General features: G+C 42.8%; 1 protein-coding gene across 3 annotated transcripts; it reads right to left on the reverse strand.

The window, feature by feature from the left end:
• Positions 1 to 4,720: 4,720 nt before the first annotated feature.
• On the reverse strand, positions 4,721 to 19,569 carry MAEL (maelstrom spermatogenic transposon silencer; the record flags this gene model as incomplete). 3 transcript variants are annotated; one of them, XM_081121042.1, is made up of 12 exons in its annotated part: positions 4,721 to 4,908; positions 5,432 to 5,507; positions 6,179 to 6,311; positions 7,091 to 7,153; positions 10,106 to 10,247; positions 10,364 to 10,418; positions 11,116 to 11,240; positions 15,167 to 15,208; positions 16,620 to 16,775; positions 17,714 to 17,813; positions 19,084 to 19,176; positions 19,438 to 19,569. In XM_081121042.1, 12 exons carry the CDS (start codon positions 19,567 to 19,569, stop codon positions 4,721 to 4,723), a joined length of 1,305 nt encoding a protein of 434 aa, XP_080977168.1. The 3 variants fall into 3 exon arrangements, with proteins under 3 accessions (XP_080977168.1, XP_080977167.1, XP_080977169.1); XM_081121041.1 differs by having other exon boundaries at positions 19,426 to 19,569; XM_081121043.1 differs by lacking the exon at positions 19,084 to 19,176.
• Between the last annotated feature and the right edge of the window lie 1,028 nt (positions 19,570 to 20,597).

The raw sequence follows: 20,597 nt of genomic DNA on the forward strand, positions 1-20,597 counted from the left end.
CTTGGGAAGGGTGGAGGTTGCGTTACAAGTGAAATGTTCCGCACACAAGGATGACAACTTGTTGGAAAGCTGTACCAAGGAAAGCAGGGGCATGAGAACGCAGGAATAGAGTGGCACAGAAAGTCAGGAATTAGACCTAAATACACACAGGAACTGACTACATGCAGGGAAGTCAGCATCTGAGGTGCCTGTGGAATGAGGATTATTTAACAAGTGATGTGGGGGAGCTGGCTAACCATCTGGAAAAAATACAGTGACTCCCCACCTCACACTGTCACCAGGGTACAGTTCAGATGGATCACAAATGAAAATATTAAGCAGTGAAATCCTAGATGTCTGAGAAGTGAGCTGGGAACATTTTTTTCATCTCATATAGGGAAGGCATTTTTAAATGGAATATAAAGCCCCCAAACATAAAAGATAGATAAACCCAACCAATTTAAAAACAATAATTTCAGCATGGCAAAAACCACATGTAATAAAGATAAAAGATACACAACCAGCTGGGATAAGATGTTTGCAACTTCTATCAGATGAAAAGCTTCTACAAATCAAGATAAAATTGAACAGCTTAGTAGCTTAGTGGATCAAGGACAGGAACAGTGAGTTAACAAAAAAATATAAATTGCTCTTAAGCATGTAAAGTAGCCCCAGACTCACTCGTGACAGAAATGGAATCTAAATGACAGTGAAGACTGCATTCACCTAGCACACTGGCAAAACCCAGGCCATCTGGTAACACGCTGTGTGGTAAGAGTGAGGACCAGGTGCTTCCGTACTTCGGGTGCAAAATTACACGTTTTCAAGGACATTCACTGCCGCTTCTGTAACAGCTAAAGCAGCAACTTCCCTGTCTAAACACAGGGATAGGCCACACCCGCACAGCCTGGGCTGCCGCCTGTGACCGCAAGCACCTGACAGCAGGAGCTCTAGGGAATGCTCCAGCGCCCTCCTGTCCTCCAGCTGCCGAGCTGCATACTCCCATCCTGGTCCGGAGGCTAAGGAGCGTGTGCATGGATGCACGTCTGCATGGTTCTACACGTGTAAACACCTTGGGAGGATACCCAAGAAACGGGCACCACCTTCCCTCTGCAGGAGAGAGTTGAGGGCCTGGGGAACAGGGGTGCCATACATGTCATGTGTGGGGACTACCCAGTACCCATCATATCTTTTGAATTTTTATGGAGTACAGCACCTACTCCAAATAATAGTGATAAAAAGGGCTTCTGTACTCCAGTCAGGGAGAGAGAAGTTTCACTACCAGATGGACGTGTGAGGCATCCAGAGAGGCAGAGATGGGTGAGATTACGCTCTGGTTTGGCCTGAAAGATGGGGCTGGCGGATACTTAGGCAGGAGTGTGCTTCTATTTTATTCCAATATACTTACATGGAATTGCAACAAGTGCGCAAATCGAGTTCAGGTCACGTTCAGCAGCACTTTGGCCTGGAACAAATTTTCTTTTTCTGGGTAGAAAGCAGGCGCCTGAAGAGTTCCAAAGGGCACCGAGAGGCTCTGGTGAAAGTCAAGGGCCTAATGCTCCTGAAGGCTTTTTAAGGGCTCATCCCTCTCCTTTGTGACCTGTCCCCCTGGTAAAGTAGCTGGAGACGTAAAGTGTACGTTATTTTTAGCCAATGCCAGTACAAATGCTAGATGCTCTTTGGGCCTTGCTGGCAGACTTGCCTCTCAGCTCCTGGAAAGCCAAGTGTATTTAAACTGCCATCCTCATCTGTCATCTCAAACACAGACATGGGCTTCGTAGACTGTTCAAACTGTGATGTGGTAGGTGAACCAGTGCCCAGGGGCCATCCAGCTGTGGACTAAAAGTTTGGAGTTTTATTTTCCTTAAAGGTAAGGACACGACATTTCAGCTCCACAGCTAATAAGACATCTAATTTACTGAACAGCACACAGAACTCTCCTTGCTTTTATTTTCTGAAATATAAAAAACATCTCAGGTAGCTCTTAACTCTGGCCTTCCCATATCAACTGGTAGAAACTCAGATTAAAATATCATCTGTGCTAAAGAAACTTTCACTATTGCCTGACTCACCAAAAAGGCCCTATTAATATTTGCTGTTTATTGTCCCTTTAAATATAACATCTGACACATCGATTCCTGTGTTCTTACTCCCACTTCCCAGAGGCAATGGCCATCTGAGTCTGCAGTCGAGTCTCCTGGTTGTGGCTCATTTTATCACATTCTCTGTAGTCTTTGTTTAATGAACACAAGTTCTGAAATTAACAGTCACATGTGTCAAGAGTTTCTTTGGTAGTGAATTTTCTGTATTAGGTGTTCAAAAAATCCTTATGATCTCAGTCAGAAAGATACTATACACTGTCTTCTAAAAATTTTAAGCAGCTTCTTTTTCATATTTAAATCCTTAAACCAAGTGGAACGGCTTTGTGAATAAGGTGGGGAAGGGGTCCAATTTTTTTTTTTTTTTAAATATATCTTTATTGATTTTAGAGAGAGGGAAGGAGAGGGAGAGAGAGAGATGGAAACATCAATGATGAGAAAGTCATTGATCGAGCCCGCAACCCGGGCATGTGCCCTGACCGGGAATCAAACCCTGATCACCTGGATCCCAGGTCAATGCTCAACCGCTGAGCCACGCCCGGCCGGGCTGGAAGGGGTCCAATTTCAACTCTTCCCCTTGATGCATTTACAAACTGTTCTTAAGACAGTTTTCTAAATTGTCCCATTGGTCTGTCATACATCAGTTTCCATAACACACAGGTCTCTGGACTGTTCCATTTGTTAGTTTGTCTATCCTCACTTCAGAATCCCACCACTGTCATTATTACAGGCTTTATACTAAAGTGAAGACCTTGGGGGGCAAGCCCCATCCCCAACACCTTCTTCCATAGGCCTGTCCTATTCTGTGCCTGTCCTCTTCCTAGAATTAGCTTGTCAAGTCCCACAAAAACTTGGGATTTTAATTGAAATTGCATTCAAGCTACAGATCAGTCCAGGGAGAACGGAAATATTTTTAATACAGCTTTACAATATTACAGGAATCTATTTAGGTCTTTGTTGTTTTTTCACTAAGTTTTATAATTTTCTGCAGAAAGATCTTACAGGTTTTTTTCAGCTTATTCCTGGGTACCTGAAGTTTTTTGCTACTGTAAATTCTGGGTTATTTTTTTTAAAATTGTTTTCTAAACCATTTATCGCCAATGTATAGAAATGCATTTGATTTTACATTGATCTTACAGCCAAACTCTTATTTCTACTTATCTGTAGATTTTGAGCTTTTGTGTAGACAACAGTATCTGTGAAGAACCACAATTTTATTCCTTTACAAATCTTTGCTTTTTTAAATACTTCCTTCCTATGCTCTACTTGCTGGAGCCCCAGTACAATGCTGCACAAAAGCAGTCACAGAGGGCATTCTGTCTTGTTCCTGATTTTAAAGGAAATGCTTTTCAAGTTTCCCCACAGAGAACAGTATTTGCTGTAGAATTTTTGTAGATGCTTTCATCAAGCAAAAAAAGCTCATATTCTATTTCTAGTTGGGTTTTATCATGAATGGATTTTAAATTTTATCAAAGGCTTCTTTCTCCACCCATTCTAATGACAACATGCTTTTCTGCCTCAAATCTTTTGTGACAAATGACATTTATAGGTTTTTCTGATGCCGAATCACTCTTGTTCTCAATAACCCAGTTTGGATGCAACCTATTATGTATTTTTATATATTGGAATTATATATTCTTTGAAAAGTTTAGTAAATTCACCTGTTAAACCAAGTGTCCGGCGTGTTAAAACTAATGCTCCATTTATCTGTTACAGAGGCTATAGGCTTTCTACTTCTCGAGGCACTTCTAGTAAATTCTATGTTCCTAGGAATTTGTTTCTAGTTCACTAACTTTTCAAATTTATTGGTATGAATGTTCATAGTATTATTTCTCTCATTGTTTCTCCTTAAGCTCTATCACTTTTTACTTTGCATTTTTTAAAACTATTCTATTAGGTGTACTAAAGAAAAAACTCATTGCTTTACCTAGGAAATATGCAAAAGTCTAACAGAGAACAGGAGCCAATGTGTGTCAGCTGCCCACAGGGCAAACACCTGACTCACTGTGGCACCAGCCTGGGTATGAGGACAGCTCTGTGCTCAAGTGGACCTGGAGTCAGTCACTATCTAGACTTGGGCTTTGGAGGAAATTACATCATCGCATTTTGGCTTCTTATCCTTCAAGTGATTGAAATATGCTGACTTTGGCAAAAGCAAAGACTTAAAGTAACAAAACTTTATTTTTGTTAAGTGCTAATTTTCTTAGATATTTGCAATGAAAATAGCGAGCAGGTCTCAAGAGAAAGGTTCTACACGTCGTAATGGGAAGAAATACATCAACACTACTTTAAAACCTTTCATAACAGATATTCAATACCTTTAATGCGGAGGAAAAGATTATCAAAATATAACATTCGCAAAAGCACAACTCTGAAAACGCCAGTTTTGTCTTTAAGAGACTCAACCTTCAAAGGCATTCCCTTTACACAGGAAGCAGAACTAGCCCTCGAGAAAAAAGCAAAAATGCCAAAATCTTCTCTAACCACAATTACTTTTAATCTACGAAACAGAATCTCCTTACAAAGTGAGCCGTTTTCAGAGTAGTGACATTTACCATTGATGTGCTCTGCTTGTTCATATGACTATAGTCAGAAGGGAAGTTGGGCCTGTTATTTTTCCAGAAATTGTTGAAGTGCCATCATTAAGACAGGGAAGAGAAGGGTTTGTACCCATCCTTCGGTGACATGGAAGGTGAGAGTGTGGTCTCACAGCTGGAGAACCTGGGGATGCTGCTGGAGGAACCCGAGATGCGCTCTAGCAGGCGCGTGATCCCTCTTCCCCGAACACTGCTGTTTGGGCCTGAAATCTTCACCCCAGAAGGGTAGTCACCTAAGACATTGAAAATGCAAGAAAGAAAAGCCACTTTATAGTTTTATCATAAAGAGATCCCTCAATTGACTCGCATTGCATTGCAGGCTCCCCTGGGCCCTGGTGAGCTGGAGATGACAAGACAAAAGGCTGAACAAGAACTCAACAGTTTTCAGCCCGGGAAATGATGGAAGCTCTTTGAGCACCACCTGAATTTCACACGTCAGTGGGTTTTAAACTTTCCCATCTCCCCAAAGCCATCATCATATAAAAACTGTAAAATGATAGCTGCCACAAGAACAGGTTTTATTTTAAACGCCCTGAAGAAGTCTGAAGGATGAGTTCAAGTGTATCAAAGGGTTACAAAATGTACCTCTCCCAATTGTTAAGGTGCCAATGGCAAATAAAACTCCCAATTCAGCGAGATCCTTCGATCCTAAAGCTGATGCAGAACCCCTGTTTAAGTACCACACCCTGGGGTCTTAACAAGCTTTGGGGCCCCAAACCCTCTGATGGACATTCTTATAGAATATAAGATGCTTACCAGTGGGTGTGTTTGATCTTGCTTCCTGATTAGAATAGTTGAAATGAGAGAATCCTGAACTCTCAAATCTTAGCTTCTATAAAAACAGGAAAAAATATATATACCACGGGGGAAAAACACTCGTTTCTTCTCAAATATTGGATCATCTACTAAAATTTCAAACTACTATTTAAAAAATACAACAAATAGCCATTTTTTCAATGTCTGACCAACTTTTGTAAAGTATGCTGTGGAGGAGCAGAGGGCAGTGTTTGGAGGGGCCGGGGCCAGGGCCTAGACAGAGCAGAGCCTGGAATGAAGCCCGGGAACTCCAGCTACAGTCCTGACAGCTGTGCTCCTGGTGTTGTGGGGCCTCGTGAACAAGGAGGAAGGCAGGTGGGAGATTAGATAGGTTTTAATCAAATCCTGAATCCAGCATTATACATCTTGGAAGAAGACATTTTAAATAGTTACATTATCTACATTCAGATATATGTTTTGGAATAAATGTTTGGATGTGTTTTGTATAAAAACTAATTGACAACTGTAATTTTCTTAACACTTTGTTAATGAGAGTGGGAAAAAGTACCAGGAAGGAAAGGGGTTTATGCAGGAGCCACCTGGATTAAGAACTGTTTGACACTCCATGAAGATTTTAAAACCTTTAATGGGAGAGAGAACCAAAGGTCTGACCTTTTGCTGCTGCTAGCCAGGACCACAATGAGTAGGACATAAGAAAAGACAGTAGCTCCCAAAGTCAGCCCTTACCTGGTACCGCCCTGCATCCAGTATGACCATTTTGGGTGTCACCCTGTTGCTGGCCTCATAGTCCTGCAAGGGCACGTGGGCCTCTGTGAGCTGGATTCCAAAGAGTGTGGCCAGAGAATTACTGATGCAGTACCTTCAGAGGGAAGGAAAGGCTCACCACTGGACTGCAACCAGTTCATGTTATGAGCTCTCCCCCTTTAAACAATTTAACAGAAAAAGCTGGGAGGGACACTGTTCTAGACTGGGGGGGCGGTGTGTGGAAATTCAGAGATTCTGAGAGAAGAGGAATGGAAGCAATACATATAAAACTAGCCACTGGTAATTATTTTAAAGTATTTTCACCTATTTTTAACCCTCAATACTCTGCTTCCCAGATAAAACTTCAGGTTCGCTGTAAGGGAACATGAATGAGGACAGAGATTACTAGCATTCACTAATGTTTAAGGCATTAAGGCAGGGAGAGGGCAGCACCAGCAATAAGCTACCACTTAAACCCCCACCTATGCTCAGATCCAACTATCCCAACGTGGAAGGGACCACCAGAGCGGAGAGCTGAGGCTCCAGGTGCACACGGCAGAGCGGGAAGAGGGTCAGTGTTCCCAGCACCTTCACAAGGAAACACTGTCCTCATGACAGCAGGACTCTCCCCCCCACAGGAGCCTAGGAGGAAGATTCCAGTAATCTTCCTCCGCTGGTGAAGGTTTGCCCCAATCGCTCAAGTGGTAACTGTGCTAGACCAGTAGTGACAATGGGCAGAATAATAAAACAGGAAAGAAAAACCCACTTTCTTTTAAAAGAGAGCTGTGGAAATAGAGGTGAACAGTGATTGTCCCCAAATGCCAAAGTAACACAAACAGCAAACAAGCCAGCAAAGACTCGATGGAAGTACATAAGAGACTTTCTCCAACTTACGCAATTTTCTTGCAAACAGCTAAAGCGCAGAAGAGAATATCGTTTTCTTCATGCCACTTGCACCTGTATAAAAGAGAACTTTAATCTCCTGACCTTATGAAACTGCACCACTTAAGGGCTTTTATATGCCAGACTTGTAATTTACCTAGTTGAAATCATTAAAGAAAAACTGACACTATTACTTAAGGATTAAGATTTCTAATTTAACACAGAGAAAATAGATTATTTCAAAAACAGATTTTTATGTTACCTCCTCTGATGCAAATTCATGATGCTATGCAAGCCACACATAACCACAACAGGCAAATTTTGTTGTTGCTGTTAATCTTACCTGAGGATATTTTTTTCCCATTGCTTTTCAGAGAGGGTAGGAGGGAGGGAGAAACATCGATCTGAGAGACACATATGGTCTGGTTGCCTCCTGCATGCCACACCCCAGTGGGGGAAAGGAATGAACTGCAACCGAGTTATGTGCCCTTGAGTGGGAATCAAACCTGAGACTCTTTTGTGCGTGGGCTGAGGCTCTAACCACTGAGCCACATCGGCCAGGGCACAACAGGCAAATTTGACCTTGAAATGAAACGAGTGTTCCAGAGACACATCAGTGACCATGGTTAACACGCACTCAGCAAACACTTGCTGAGTGCAAACTGCTTTAAAAATTCTAAGAGACTACCACTTGGCAGACTTTCAAATAAATTTAGAAACCTCTATACAATGTGTCATTTCCTAGAGAGTACACATGACCAACACTGATCCCATTAGAGTCAGAAAGCTCAATAAAATTGATTTCTCTAGCCAAAGCAGGGACCTGCCCACAAAAGTTCACCAGTCCCAGAAATGCACGACCTGCATGAGGAAAATTGTAAAACAGACTTGAAAGACCCCAAAAATAGATTTCAACAAAATTTCATAAAAAGATATCTCTTGTTCTTTGGCCAAAAGTTAACCTTATAAAGATTTCAGTTCTCTCAAGTTAATTTATACATTTAATGTAATCCAAGGAGCTTTATTATGGACCTAGACTGAAGCGAGTGATGCTTCTATTGAATATACTTTTAGTTTGAACCATGTTAGCAGACTACACTTTCAAAAAATAAAAGCAAGGATGGGATAAAACAGAAATGGAATAAAACTATCAAATGTACTTAACTGTATTTCACATGAGTAATTTAACCACTCTGAAGGGGAAGAAAAAAACCAAAATAACTTTGAACAAACTATTTTACTGTTTAGCTTCAGGCTGAAAAACAACTGAAAGCAAAGCTCGAGCTGTAGTTAACGTCTGTCTACTTGCAGCGGTGCCACTGGATGATTCTGAAACGACTTCTAATGTGTTCTAGGACTAAACAAACACGGACATTCTGAGCACCAGGCTCCTCACTCAGAGAAGGGAAATACAAAAGTAGAGGTGTGGAAACGAGAGCCCTGCACCCGTGGGGTGGACAGGGACTACAGGTTTAGCATAACCTCATGGTGAGAGATGAGCAGGCTACATAACAACATGGCAGAGGGTGTGTACGCGGACACGTCCCAGCTCTCTCCACCGAACACACCCAGGGTCAGTGATGCTCCGGTAGAATGAGCACCCCTGGCACCTAGAGCCTGTCTCCTAAATACTGCCCTCACCTGCAGACAGCGGGGCCCTGGAAAAGCGCTAGCCTGAGCTGTGAAGGCCAGCGAGGGTGAGCCGGGCCCACGCAGGCAGAAAGCCAAGCAGCATGAAGGACAAGGCAGCAGAGGGCAGAGCGCAGAGACCACTGCTCTGAAGGGACCCCACTGGTGACAAGAATAAGCTGACAACACTACAGCCCACTGAATAAAACAGGAAGCCGTGGTCCACACTCCTAAGGGAAAAGCCCTTCCCTACAGTCGAGTGAACGACGGGATTAGAAGGTCACCACTTCACAAACAGTAGTAACAGATTCAGGCCAAATCACCAATGGATGCTAAAGCCAGCACGTTCAAGTTTCAGAAACAGAAATCTGAGCGTCCCCGCACCACCACCATAAAAGCATCAATTTTTCAGTGGAGAAGTCTGCAGACACCATCTTAGCAGGTGACCACAGGTATCATCAGGAACTAGACAGCACATGCCTCCAGGTAGGACACAATGAGAAGACACATCACTTCATGCTACTCCTCACAGAAATGTGTTACCTCAGTCTAACCATGAGGAATCGCAGGTGACTCCAGCTGAGAACTGCGGCTTACACCGACTAGCCTGCCCCCTTCTAAATGCCAAGGGCATGGAAGTCACAGAGAGAGACCATTCCAGATGAAAAGGGCCTAAAAACACAACTAGACACAACATGTAGTCCTAGGATGAACCCAAGACTAGATTTTTGTTTGTTTTGTTTTGTTTGCTATAAAAGATGTTGTTGGAACAACCAACAAAATGTGACCGTGCCTTTGTGTTAGATGATAGTATTGCACCAATGGCAATACCCTGTCCTGATCATTACATTGTGGTAAATGCAGAAATGGTATTGTTTTTACAAAAAACACTTCCATACTTAGGGGACAAAAGGCATCATGACCAAAACTTACTCTCAAGTTGTATATAAATATGGCAAATTATAAAGGAAATCTATTAAAATGTTAACGAGTGAATCTGATAAAATGGCATACAGAATTTCGTTGCACTATTCTAGTACCTTTTCTCTAAACCTGAAATTATTTCAAAGTAAAAAATACTTCTGCCAATTTATTTCACTTACATATTTCTTACATGTAAGTGCAAGAATTATATATAATAAAACATCTAAATAAACATAAAATTCTTCCTTCGGTATGGAAATTCTAAGTGATAAAGTAGTTAGTTTAATTAGTAGTTTTGTTGTGGCTAGTAGTAGACAAAGTAACAATGTATCAATGGAATCTTACATTCAAGGAAATACAATGATTCCAGGGTTTCACAGGAAAATATGGCCTAGAAAGGCAAAAACTAATCCTACTGGATTTTTTCAGTTGAGAAAAGAGGTCAAAATCACTCTATCACAAAATCACTAATACCTTGTGTTGCTAGAATAATCCCACATGGCCACGTCCAGGAGGCTCCGGACCCAGGTCTTAGAGGGCTCCTTGAGGAATTTTTGCTGGTAGATCCCCACTACAAGATCCTCAACAGTGAGAAGTTCTAGATTTTGCCTGATTTCTTTCATTGGTGAACAGAAAAACAAATATGATTAGTGAATTTAGGTACGTGGAGTGTATACATCCAATTGGAAACAAACACAGCTAGAACCCTGAGTGGGGCTCAGGGCTACTCACCTGACCCTTTCTCCATGTGCTTCAGACACCAGTTAACTCTGGCTCTATCATCAGACTGCAGAAGAGAACAAACTGACTTGTATTTTCTCCTACCCCAAATTACTTTTAATTAATGCTTCTTCTCAAACTGGGGGGGAGGGGGGAACAGGAGAGGAGGGTGGTGGGAATGGAGACTGCAGAGTTTGTGACTAGTAGATGAAAACTATTAAAAAGAGCAACATATACCAGAGAAGACTACTACTATAATACATTCACAAGATATGTTAACGGATAGACAAATGAAGAACCCCATGTTCAGAAAAAGATAATCTATTCATGGCTATGCTAATAGTGAGGTTAGAACCCAATTCTTCAGCTCCAAGCCTAGAAGAATTTAGGCCAAAAAAAGAATAAACTCTGAAGACTACAGAAAGAGAGTCAAGGGATTGCTGCAGAAGTCTTGAGTAAACGGTAATCTTGTTTAGAAGGAGGGGTCTACAGACTAGAGCGCCCACTCTTCAGGGGAAAAGGGTACTGAAGGGGTTTTGGGAGGAGCTAAAAACGAGATCTACCACAGCAGAAACACATTCAGCTTTTGCATCTTCAAAATCCCTCCAATACCACAGAAATTTAGAATTTCGCTGGAACTGACTCAGTGAACGTGCTTTATTAACACACAGTTAATGCACAGGCAAAGTTCTTCCTTTGGGTACCTTTTGTGGATCTTTAATATCTAAGGAGATGCCTTAAAGAAATGCTTCCACTGGCATTACCTTGCAGTAGATAGGTGGCCACTTCCCTGGGTTTGGATGAATGAACCTATAAAGGTTTTGTAGCACAGTTGCTTGGTCACACCCAGATTCAAAGTTTGAAATAGGAATCTTGTGACTAGAATCACCTGAAGGAAATAAAGAGAATGCAGGAGTTCAAAACTTGACTAAGACGAGTATTATGGAGCAGGTAGGGGAGGAGCAGCACAGGAAGATGGTAGTGGATGCCTTGCGTTTGAGCACTTGCACCAAACCTGCTTACAGTTAGGTACCTGAACTATTTTATCTATGACTTTATCAAGCAGGCGATATATACATTTTACAGAAGGCAGCTGAGGTTGCAGAAGTAAGTACAGCAGTCCCCCCTTATCCGCAGTTTGCTTTCTGTAGTTTCAGTTACTTGCTTCAACTGTGGTCTGAAAATATTTAATGGAAAATTCCCCAAATAAATAATTCTTAAGTTTTAAATTGAGAGACAATCTCACAATGTCCCCCTCTGTCCAGCATCTCCATGCTGTAGACATAAACTGCCCCTCAGTCACTTAGTAATCCAAGTTACCAAATCGACTGTCACAGGGCTTGTGTTTAAGTCGCCCTTATTTTACTTAATAATGGCCCCAAAGCACAGGAGTAGTTATGCTGCAATTCAGACATGCCAAAGGGAAGCTGGAAAGTGCTTCCTTTATGTGAAAAAGTGAAAGTCCCGGACTTAGTAAGAAGAAAAAAAAAAATTGTTTGCTGAGTTTGCAAAGATCCTAAGAATGAATCTTTCCATGAAATTACAAAGAAGAAAAAAATTGTGAAGGCCACTAAGGTCCATACAATAAGATATTCTGAGATCATACTCACATAACTTTTATTACAGTAAATTATTGTAATTGCTCTGTTTTATTATTATTGTTGCTAATCTCTTAGTGTGTCTCACTGATGTTACACTTTATCACAGGTTTGTCTGTATAGAAAACACAGTATATACAGGGTTTAATACTCTCTGCAGTTTCAGGCATCCACTGGGAGCCCGGAACTGATGCCCCGCAGATAAGGGGGGACAACTGTATTAAATTAATAATTGGTGAACAGTGGAGTCAGGACTGACACCAGGTTTGTGAAGAGACTGAGTCCCAGTGTTTCCACTATTCCCAAGCTGCCTTTCATGAATCTGTTTGTTACTAAGGCCACAGAACTTAACAATGATTGCTTTTTAAAGGTTGTAAGATGAAGATTTCCACTTCCAGCAAAAAGTGGACCAAGAAACTCAGACCAACCTTATCACAAAAATGTAAAATGCTTGAGTATATCAAGAGCACATACAGTAGCGAAGATTATGAGATCCATATGGAAGTGAATATAAAATCCAGAGAGCTGAGCCTAGCTTTGGGGGCAGTTTCCAAACCCTAGGGTCATGTGCCAATTCCAGAAGAGGAAGGGGACTGGGTAGAAGTGGCACTTTTACCAGCTTTGGGGGCCTGGTGTGCTAGTGAGGCCCCCAGGTGTCTAGAAAAAGCACAACAGATACACTCTGTGAGGGAAGAGGAACATCACTGTGAGCCTCAAATTACTTTAAAATCCTTTTTTCAACACTCCACTTAAATAATCAAGTACACAAAGAAACAAGAATCAAAACAGAGTTGGTAGAAAGAGATCCAAGAATATCCAGATACTGAAGTTATTGGACAAAGATTTTAAACAATCATGTTTATAACCGAGATCAAATTACAAATTCAACATAAAACTGGAGACTATGAGAAGGATACAGTTGTTCAACCTCGGGTAAGGGCAGAGTAGGGAAAGCTGAACCAATGAGACACCTGCTTGAAAGCCCTGAGACACACAAATGTGGCAAGGAGATACGGGCCCAAAATCTTGGAGGAAGAAACCCTAGAGCTGAATCTGGTAATTTGGGCATTTACCGATTCTGGAAGAGGAGATTCACAGGCTGAGAAAATGAGCAGTTTTCAAAAGACCCAGAGCTAGTAAAAATTAAAACTAATACTCCCGTATTACTGTGTACATAAAGTATTTGTAATAAAATATTCTATTGTCTCCTGACTTCCGTTGTTTATGCTGTGAAGTCCATTGTAAATTTCACTGATCTTTTGATGGCAATCTGTCCATCCCTCCCCCCCACCCTTTTAGTAAAGATCAACTAGAAATAGACTGACTCTCATCAGGTCTGAACCCTGGCTTAATTCTGAAATTGGATTAAGGCAATCTGAGCTGGCCAGTGACTCCAGCTTTGGGATAGAAGCAATGTCTTCTCTGGGGAGGAATAAGTTCATATATACTGTTCAGCACTCAATTAAAGATAACCAGACACATGACAAGATCTGATAATTTAACATCAAGGTACCCAATAGACTATAAAAATAGATCCAAAAATAAAAAATCCCTATTTCAGGGTTATAAGACATTAAAATAACAAGGCTTATTATGTTCAGGGAAATAAAAAAATTAATTTCAGCAGAACCATTAAAAAGAACCAAATATGAATTCAAAGACTGAAAACACATTCCTTAGGTCAACAGAAAAACCTTAACAAGATTAGGTAAATTAATCAATCTCAGTCTTTAACGAGAATGCACAAAGGTCAAGAAGAAAGTCTTTATTTTCTACTAAAGTTTTATTTTTATTTATTTTTTTAATATATCTTTATTGATCTCAGAGAGAGGAAAGGAGAGGGAGAGATAGAGAGAAACATCAATGATGAGAGAGTCATTGATTGGCTGCCTAGCCTGCAACCCGGGCATGTGCCCTGACCGGGAATCGAACCCTGATCGCCTGGATCCTAGGTCGATGCTCAACCGCTGAGCCACGCCCGGCCGGGCTAAAGTTTTATTTTTATATCCAAGCCCTTACTCCACCTGGAATTGAGTCGGATATGGTATGAGGCAGAGACTCGGCTTATTCTTCTCCCCGCGTGGATAGTCAGCCGTCTCAGCCTCACTGAATCGTCACTTTACTCACCAACACGCAGCACCCCCTCTGTCACGTGTCCTTTGGGCATCTCATTCTGCCCTACTGGCCTTCTTGTTTTTGGTGTTCGTATCATATCATTTATGAAAAAACTCAAAGGACGTAACCAAAAAGGAATCTAAAATACTCTCTTCATTCATAAAAAATGGCATTATAAGTATTACAAAACAGCTGATTACGACAGGTTTAAAAAACTTATTTCTATTTTCAAACACTTCTATAACCCAGTTGTCTACATGTTTAAGTAAAAATACTTTTAGTCAGACAGTGAAACTTCCAAATATAAATTTAAAATTAAACCTGTTATCACAATTTTCATTCTGATCAAACAGGGAATTGGTTAAAATTTGGTTTCTAAAAAATAGTTCAAGAGCTGAGGCATACAGAGTCATGTCCGTTGGTTGCCAAAAATGTAAAATAAAAACCTGATTTCCACATCTAAAAATTAATTCAGGGCCCCTTTTGTTTAACACTGTCATTCTGTCATTTTTGAAGCATCATTTTTTTTTCTTGATTCCAAAAGGACATTCCCTCTACCTAGATAATCTGATACCTCCTAAAAGACTTATCTATGGCCAGGCCAGGCATGGCTCAGTGGTTGAGCATCTATCTAGGATCCAGGAGAGCGCCGTTCGATTCCCGGTCAGGGCACATGCCCGGGTTGCAGGCTAGGTCCCCAGTCAGAGGCATGTAGTAGGCAGCCGATCAACGACTCTCTCATCACTGATGTTCCTATCTCCCTCTCCCTCTCCCTTCCTCTCAATAAAGATATTTACAAAAAAAAAAAAAAAAAAGACTTACCTATGTACCTGGCCAGTAAAAGCAGCCAATCTTGGGACCGAAGGACAGGTGCAGAAAATAAAACCACAACTCCCATAAAGCAAAAGAGGTATTATCCTACAAGTCTATAATTTTAAAGTTTTTAAGGATCATAACACCATCTACCACTTCTATGAAGTCTCCAGTAACTCAGGGTTATTCTTCAATTGATGTTTTGTTTGTCTGGTTGAAAATAGCAAGTCTTAACCAGGTACCCACATTCATTCAATGCCTATAATTGACCTCATTCCTTTATACTTACTTGCAGCCTGACAATGGAACCGAAATCCTCGTGGAATTTCACCTGTAATACAAAATATTTTGCTTAGAGAAGCAGAAATCTGGCAACTCTGTGGTTATCCTATAGCAATAATATCCCACAGAATGACCAAATCATAACATAAGCAGATAATTGTTATTGCTATGTGAAGATATAAGATATTAAACCTATTTCATAGCAGGTTTTGTAACCAAAAGTGTAATGACTACCAAAGATTTTGGTATATTGTCTAAGCTAGTTTTAAAAGCAAGTTCCTTACACAGAAAGAAATCCTAGGTAAAGAGCACTTGTGCCCTGACCAATGTGGCTCAGTTGGTTGGGCATCATCCTATGGGCTGAAAGTTGGCTGGTTCGATTCACAGTGAGGGCACATGCCCAGGTTATAAGCTCAATCCCAAGTCAGGGAGCGTGTGGGAGGCAGCCAATAGATGTTTCTCTCTCACTCTACTTCTTCCTTCCCTCTAAAATCAATAAAATCATATTTTAAAAAAAGAACACTTGTGCTAAAGGAGTCTCAGCTCAGGCTCCAGGAATGGGTCTCAGGGGTTCATGAGGTCCTTGATTGAGCAAGGTATACAGGTTCTCAAAGGAAAAAGTCTCCAAATTCTATCTCTCTAATGTTTTACAACCATATAAAAAAGTAGTTATTTGGCTTGTCTTAAGCAGCAACTGTCACAATGTGAGCACTGTCATCCAGAAACAAGGACGTCTTAATGAACTTAAAAGCAACTGACAAAACTAAGGAAGTTCTTTCCTCGACCTCCTCTTCTTTACTCTTCTCCATACATATTTCTCCTACTTACCTTGAAAGGCACAGCGTTCCCTTAACTACTGTCTACCCTCTCAGGAACTGAACCAAATTCCATGTCTTTGTCATGAACTGCTTTGAAGAGATGGAGTAGTGGGAAGATACTGAGAGCATCTGAGAGCCTGTAACTAACTATGAGGCTCTTTCCATGCTTTCTCACTATTCCTTAGAGCAGCTCTCCAAAAGGCAGAATCCCCACTTTACAGACGAGCTAATAGGTTCAGGAAGGTTAAGGACTTTGCTCAAGGTTACAAAGCAATAGCCAGTTAAAAACTAGTGATGGCTGCAGTGAAGGATGGGGTAAAGAAGTCCTTGAGGGGAGCCACGGCATAGAAAGCTTTTAGAAAATTCCAACGTGTAGAGCAACAGGTGAGCAAAGAGCAGGCTACACATTTTCAGGCATCCCATCCACCCAACTCTGATGCTTACCTGAGGTTAAAAGCCTAAACCAAAAACTTGTGTCAACACCTAATTCTTAACAGTTTTTCAACCACATAGTATGAAATATTGTTACATTTTAAGAACTCAGCTGGACATCAGCTCTTAAGAAAACAAACAGTGTATCAAATAAGGTCAAGATAACACCCATACTTTTTAAAATCTAGATCTGCTCATCTGGCTACTCACCAGGACTGATGAAGCTGTGGAAGTCCGCTATGATACCTTCCTGGAGAGAATATTTCACACAGCCTATTTCACAAGGGAGAAAGCGCTGTTCACAGTGAGGAGGCAGCTCGCCATGGCTAAAAATGTTCAAAAAATAAAAAATGCCTCCAAGGAGAGCTAAAAAAAAAATCATAAGACAACACGAACAGATGAGCGTCTTAAATTCACCCTCCTACAAAAGAAAACTAGAACCCTTTTCCTTTTGTTCCTATATCCCTACATGAGCTGGAAACAAGAACTAATCAGCTGTATGAAATAAATGAATTAAAAGCTTTCCAATGACACTTAGCAAGGGTTAAAGTAGTAACCACTCTGCAAGAAACAACAAAATTATTCAAACTTGCAGCCCACAATGTATAATTTAGCTGAACATAAAGCCTGAATCTCGGGAATGACCCACAGTCAACAAGTATATAAAGGTTTGGGAAATAAAGTCAGGTAGAATGAGTATAGAAAAACTCTGTGATATAAACTATGGACAATTTAGTTCACCCTTTCCTGTTTAACAATATACACAGACTATCTATAAATTATCTTAGGGAAGAAAATAACGTGAGGATATGACAAGGATCTTATTATCAGGACTGGCCACCTCTAAGACTATTGAAAGTTTATTAATCTTCAACAGAGTCAGATCACAATGAATAAAAACAGCCAGGAGGGAATGGCAAGAACTCTTATTAGTTATGATCTTTTTTGGGCTAGATCAATAATTCACCTTTACAACTCAAATGTAAGTCCCTATGTATTTAAATGTCTAACTATCAACACAAATGCATAAAGTATGTTTAAAAATACACAAAGTGGTAGAAACCAACAAAATGGATTTTTGTTAAAAAAAGTTAAAAAAATATGTATCTCCAGTGTTAACTTTAACAAATGCAAATTAACTGATCTCTACTTTGGCGCCAGCGTTTTTGAACACCTGTAATCAATTATGTTGAAATGCAGGTTCAAAATTAACAGAACATGCATTCACTGATCGATATACTGATACATCACAGTATCTTGAGCACCTAAATTTATCTAAGCAAAACATGTTAGGATTACTCTACCTTGATCGTTTTTTAGAGACAAGCTCGACATATCCGGCGGTGAAACATTCTGCTTTGGTGCAAGCATGCCTGGCTTCCTCAGTGGGGTGCAAACAGGTTTCTAAAGAGGAAGAGAATGATTGACCACATGCTTATACTCTTGCTGGGCACTTTATACCACATACTTAAATTTAGCAACATAGCTGGAAAACAGCCCACAGGTTATTTCAATAACCTCTCCAGGCCAATGAACCCAATGTGTAAATACATACACACAAGTCAATGACCACAGTGGGAAAGGCAGACAATGGCAAAATCTATAAATATCCTGAAACAAAGGTGAGTGGTAAACAACAAATTCAACCATTGGTGAAAGCCACTTGCCCATTACTGATAATCTAAACTATTCCAATGGAGTTATATATTATGTGCCAGTCTAGTGGCCAAATAGGACATCATTTGCAAAGTACTGTAACACTCTTTTCTTTTCACTTAAAGTAAAAACCAGATCATGAGGATTCCAAGTGTCAATGACGTGTATTAAACAATGCAGCTTACTTTCTGCAGGGAAACGTCTTGCAACACATTGTAGTAGGCGGGGAAAAAAAAAAATCAAGGCTCGCAAGTATTAGTAAGTACAAATTAAACTCATTAGAGTTCCTACCCAAACATAGATCCCCAAAATACAAATCTCTCAAACCTAAAACAGAGCAAAGCTCTCTGGACTTTCAATCCAACACTGGCAGTTGAAAGGAAGAATGGAATTTCACTATGTCAGAATGGAAAGAACACAAGAGGGGGAGAAACGCAATTACCCTGCACTTACTTGATACAAATCAAGAAAACCACCTTATTTAGTACTTTCATGTTCTACCCACACAGAAATTTCCCAAATACACTGTCTTCAACACTTACCTGTAAGGCACGCGAACACTCGCCAATATCTGCAAGCCTGATTACACCAATATTTTACCTATGGCAGCTGGCCTGGTTCCGGGTGTCATTTAAAAAGAGCCACTGGTCCAAACTGCTTTTAAATATCCGAAAAAAGGTTCTTTCATCACGAAAGAGTGGAAAGGGACCCTCAGAGGTCCTTCGGTACAGGCCCTAAATGCCACCCTCCCACCGCATCAGGGTTCACTGGCAGGTTCCCTAATGGGACTTCCCCCGCCTGCTCCGCCAAACGACACCAAGGTGCGCCTAGAAGGGGAGCCTGCTGGGTTAGTAACAGGCACTCTGACACCAGGGAGGAAAATGAAAACCTTTGCCCTCCCTAACCCAAACCGCCAGCCGGCCGCCCCGGCGTGCCCCCGCCCCCCGCGTTCACTCATCCAGCACCTGCGAACAGGCCGGGGCCAGGCCGGTAGCTGCTCGGCCCGGGCCGCTTTTACCTGCTTCTCTGAAGGCGCACAGTCCTTCCCCTGGGCGGCTCTCCACGCTCGAGCCATGTCTGCGTACTTCTCCTTCTCGTCCTGGCTCAGGAGCTGGCGGACGTTGCAGGGGCGACAGGAAGAGCAGCAGCGGTGAGGCCTGAGCGCCCCAGACTCTCCCGCCGATGCCTGGACGTCGCGGGGCTGCGGCTCAGGCATCCGTTTTTCCCGGGCGGGCGGGACGCGGGGGGCTCCCCTCCCCCAGGCAGGGGCCTCGGGGTCGCTGTCCCCTTCGAGGCCTGTTCCCTCGGGCCTCGCCCTGGCCTCGCCCTCCCGCCGCCCAACTGTCCTGCGCGCTGACCCCTCCGGCCTTACCGCCCAATCAGCAGAGCAGTAGGGGATGGCGTCGGCCACGCGAGCCACAGGCAGGCCTCGCCGCCGCAGTTCGGGGATCTTCTCCTGCACGAAGAAATAGTAGGCATTCCGGGTGGCCTTGCGGTTCGGCATGGCGAACGCGGCCAGGCTTCGCGGGCCTCCCACAGCACCAGCCGCCGGCGCCCTCGCCGGGCTGCCGCCCTTAGTAACTGAGGCGGCGCCTGCGCGCGCAGCGCCGCGGCTCTCGGCCAATCAGGGCATGGCGCAGCCGCACGGCCCACGTCGGCCGGAAACGAGTCTGAGACGTAAGATCCCTCCGCGAGTGCCGTGGGCGCGGAGCGGGCGCCGTATGGCCACGTGGCCGGCGTGGAGCGCCCCGCGCATTGTTGCGTCGGGCAGAGCGGGGAGGGGAGCGGGCGCCGCGGGCTCACGGCCCCGCGTGTTTTGCGACTGTGAAGCCGCCCGCGCCAAGCCCCGTGAAAGGTGCCCGCGGAGCCGGCGTGAGGAATGTTAGAAACAAGATATTTTCCCTCAAAAATTTACAGTCTAATGAGGAAGGTGACCGAAAAAAGTGACTCACGCAATATTGTTGGTTTTGGTTTTTTTGGCCTTAATCAAGTAACGTCATGGTTGCAAAGGATGTGCTTTTCTAAAATGCAGTTTTAGTGAGTGTTAGGGAGGGAACGCACAGTAAGAGGCTGAGATTTAAAATACTGTCCGTGAATAAAGTTTTACAGATTTCCTCATAAAAGCCCGTTCACTTTTTGTCACTTTTGTCCCCAGTGTTCATTGGCACTGCCATGAAAGCTTCGTTTCCGTCGTGTTTTCTCATCGGTCGGGGCTGGTGTGTAGGGAAGGATTTGATTTTACTGTGAATCTTCCCGTTCCTTGGTTTCGAGGAGTCCGCTCTATTTTCCGGGCCAGCGGCCACCCGCAAGCTGTTAAGGTGCCTGTTCTAAGACTTTTATAGCGAGGTCCAGGTAACAGGCGTCCCAGCCGCTGCCGACTGGACGGGCGGCGCGGACAGCGGCGGCCTCGGGCTGGGCTCCGGCCGCAGGCGGGGGGCGGGCAGAGCCGGGGGGGGGGGGGCCGGGGGCGGGCAGCGGGGCAGAGCTGGGGGGGGCGGGGGGCCGGGGGCGGGCAGCGGGGCAGAGCCGGGG

Source organism: Miniopterus schreibersii, assembly GCF_964146895.1.
Source record: "Miniopterus schreibersii genome assembly, chromosome: 19".
NCBI classification, from domain to species: Eukaryota; Metazoa; Chordata; class Mammalia; order Chiroptera; family Miniopteridae; genus Miniopterus; species Miniopterus schreibersii.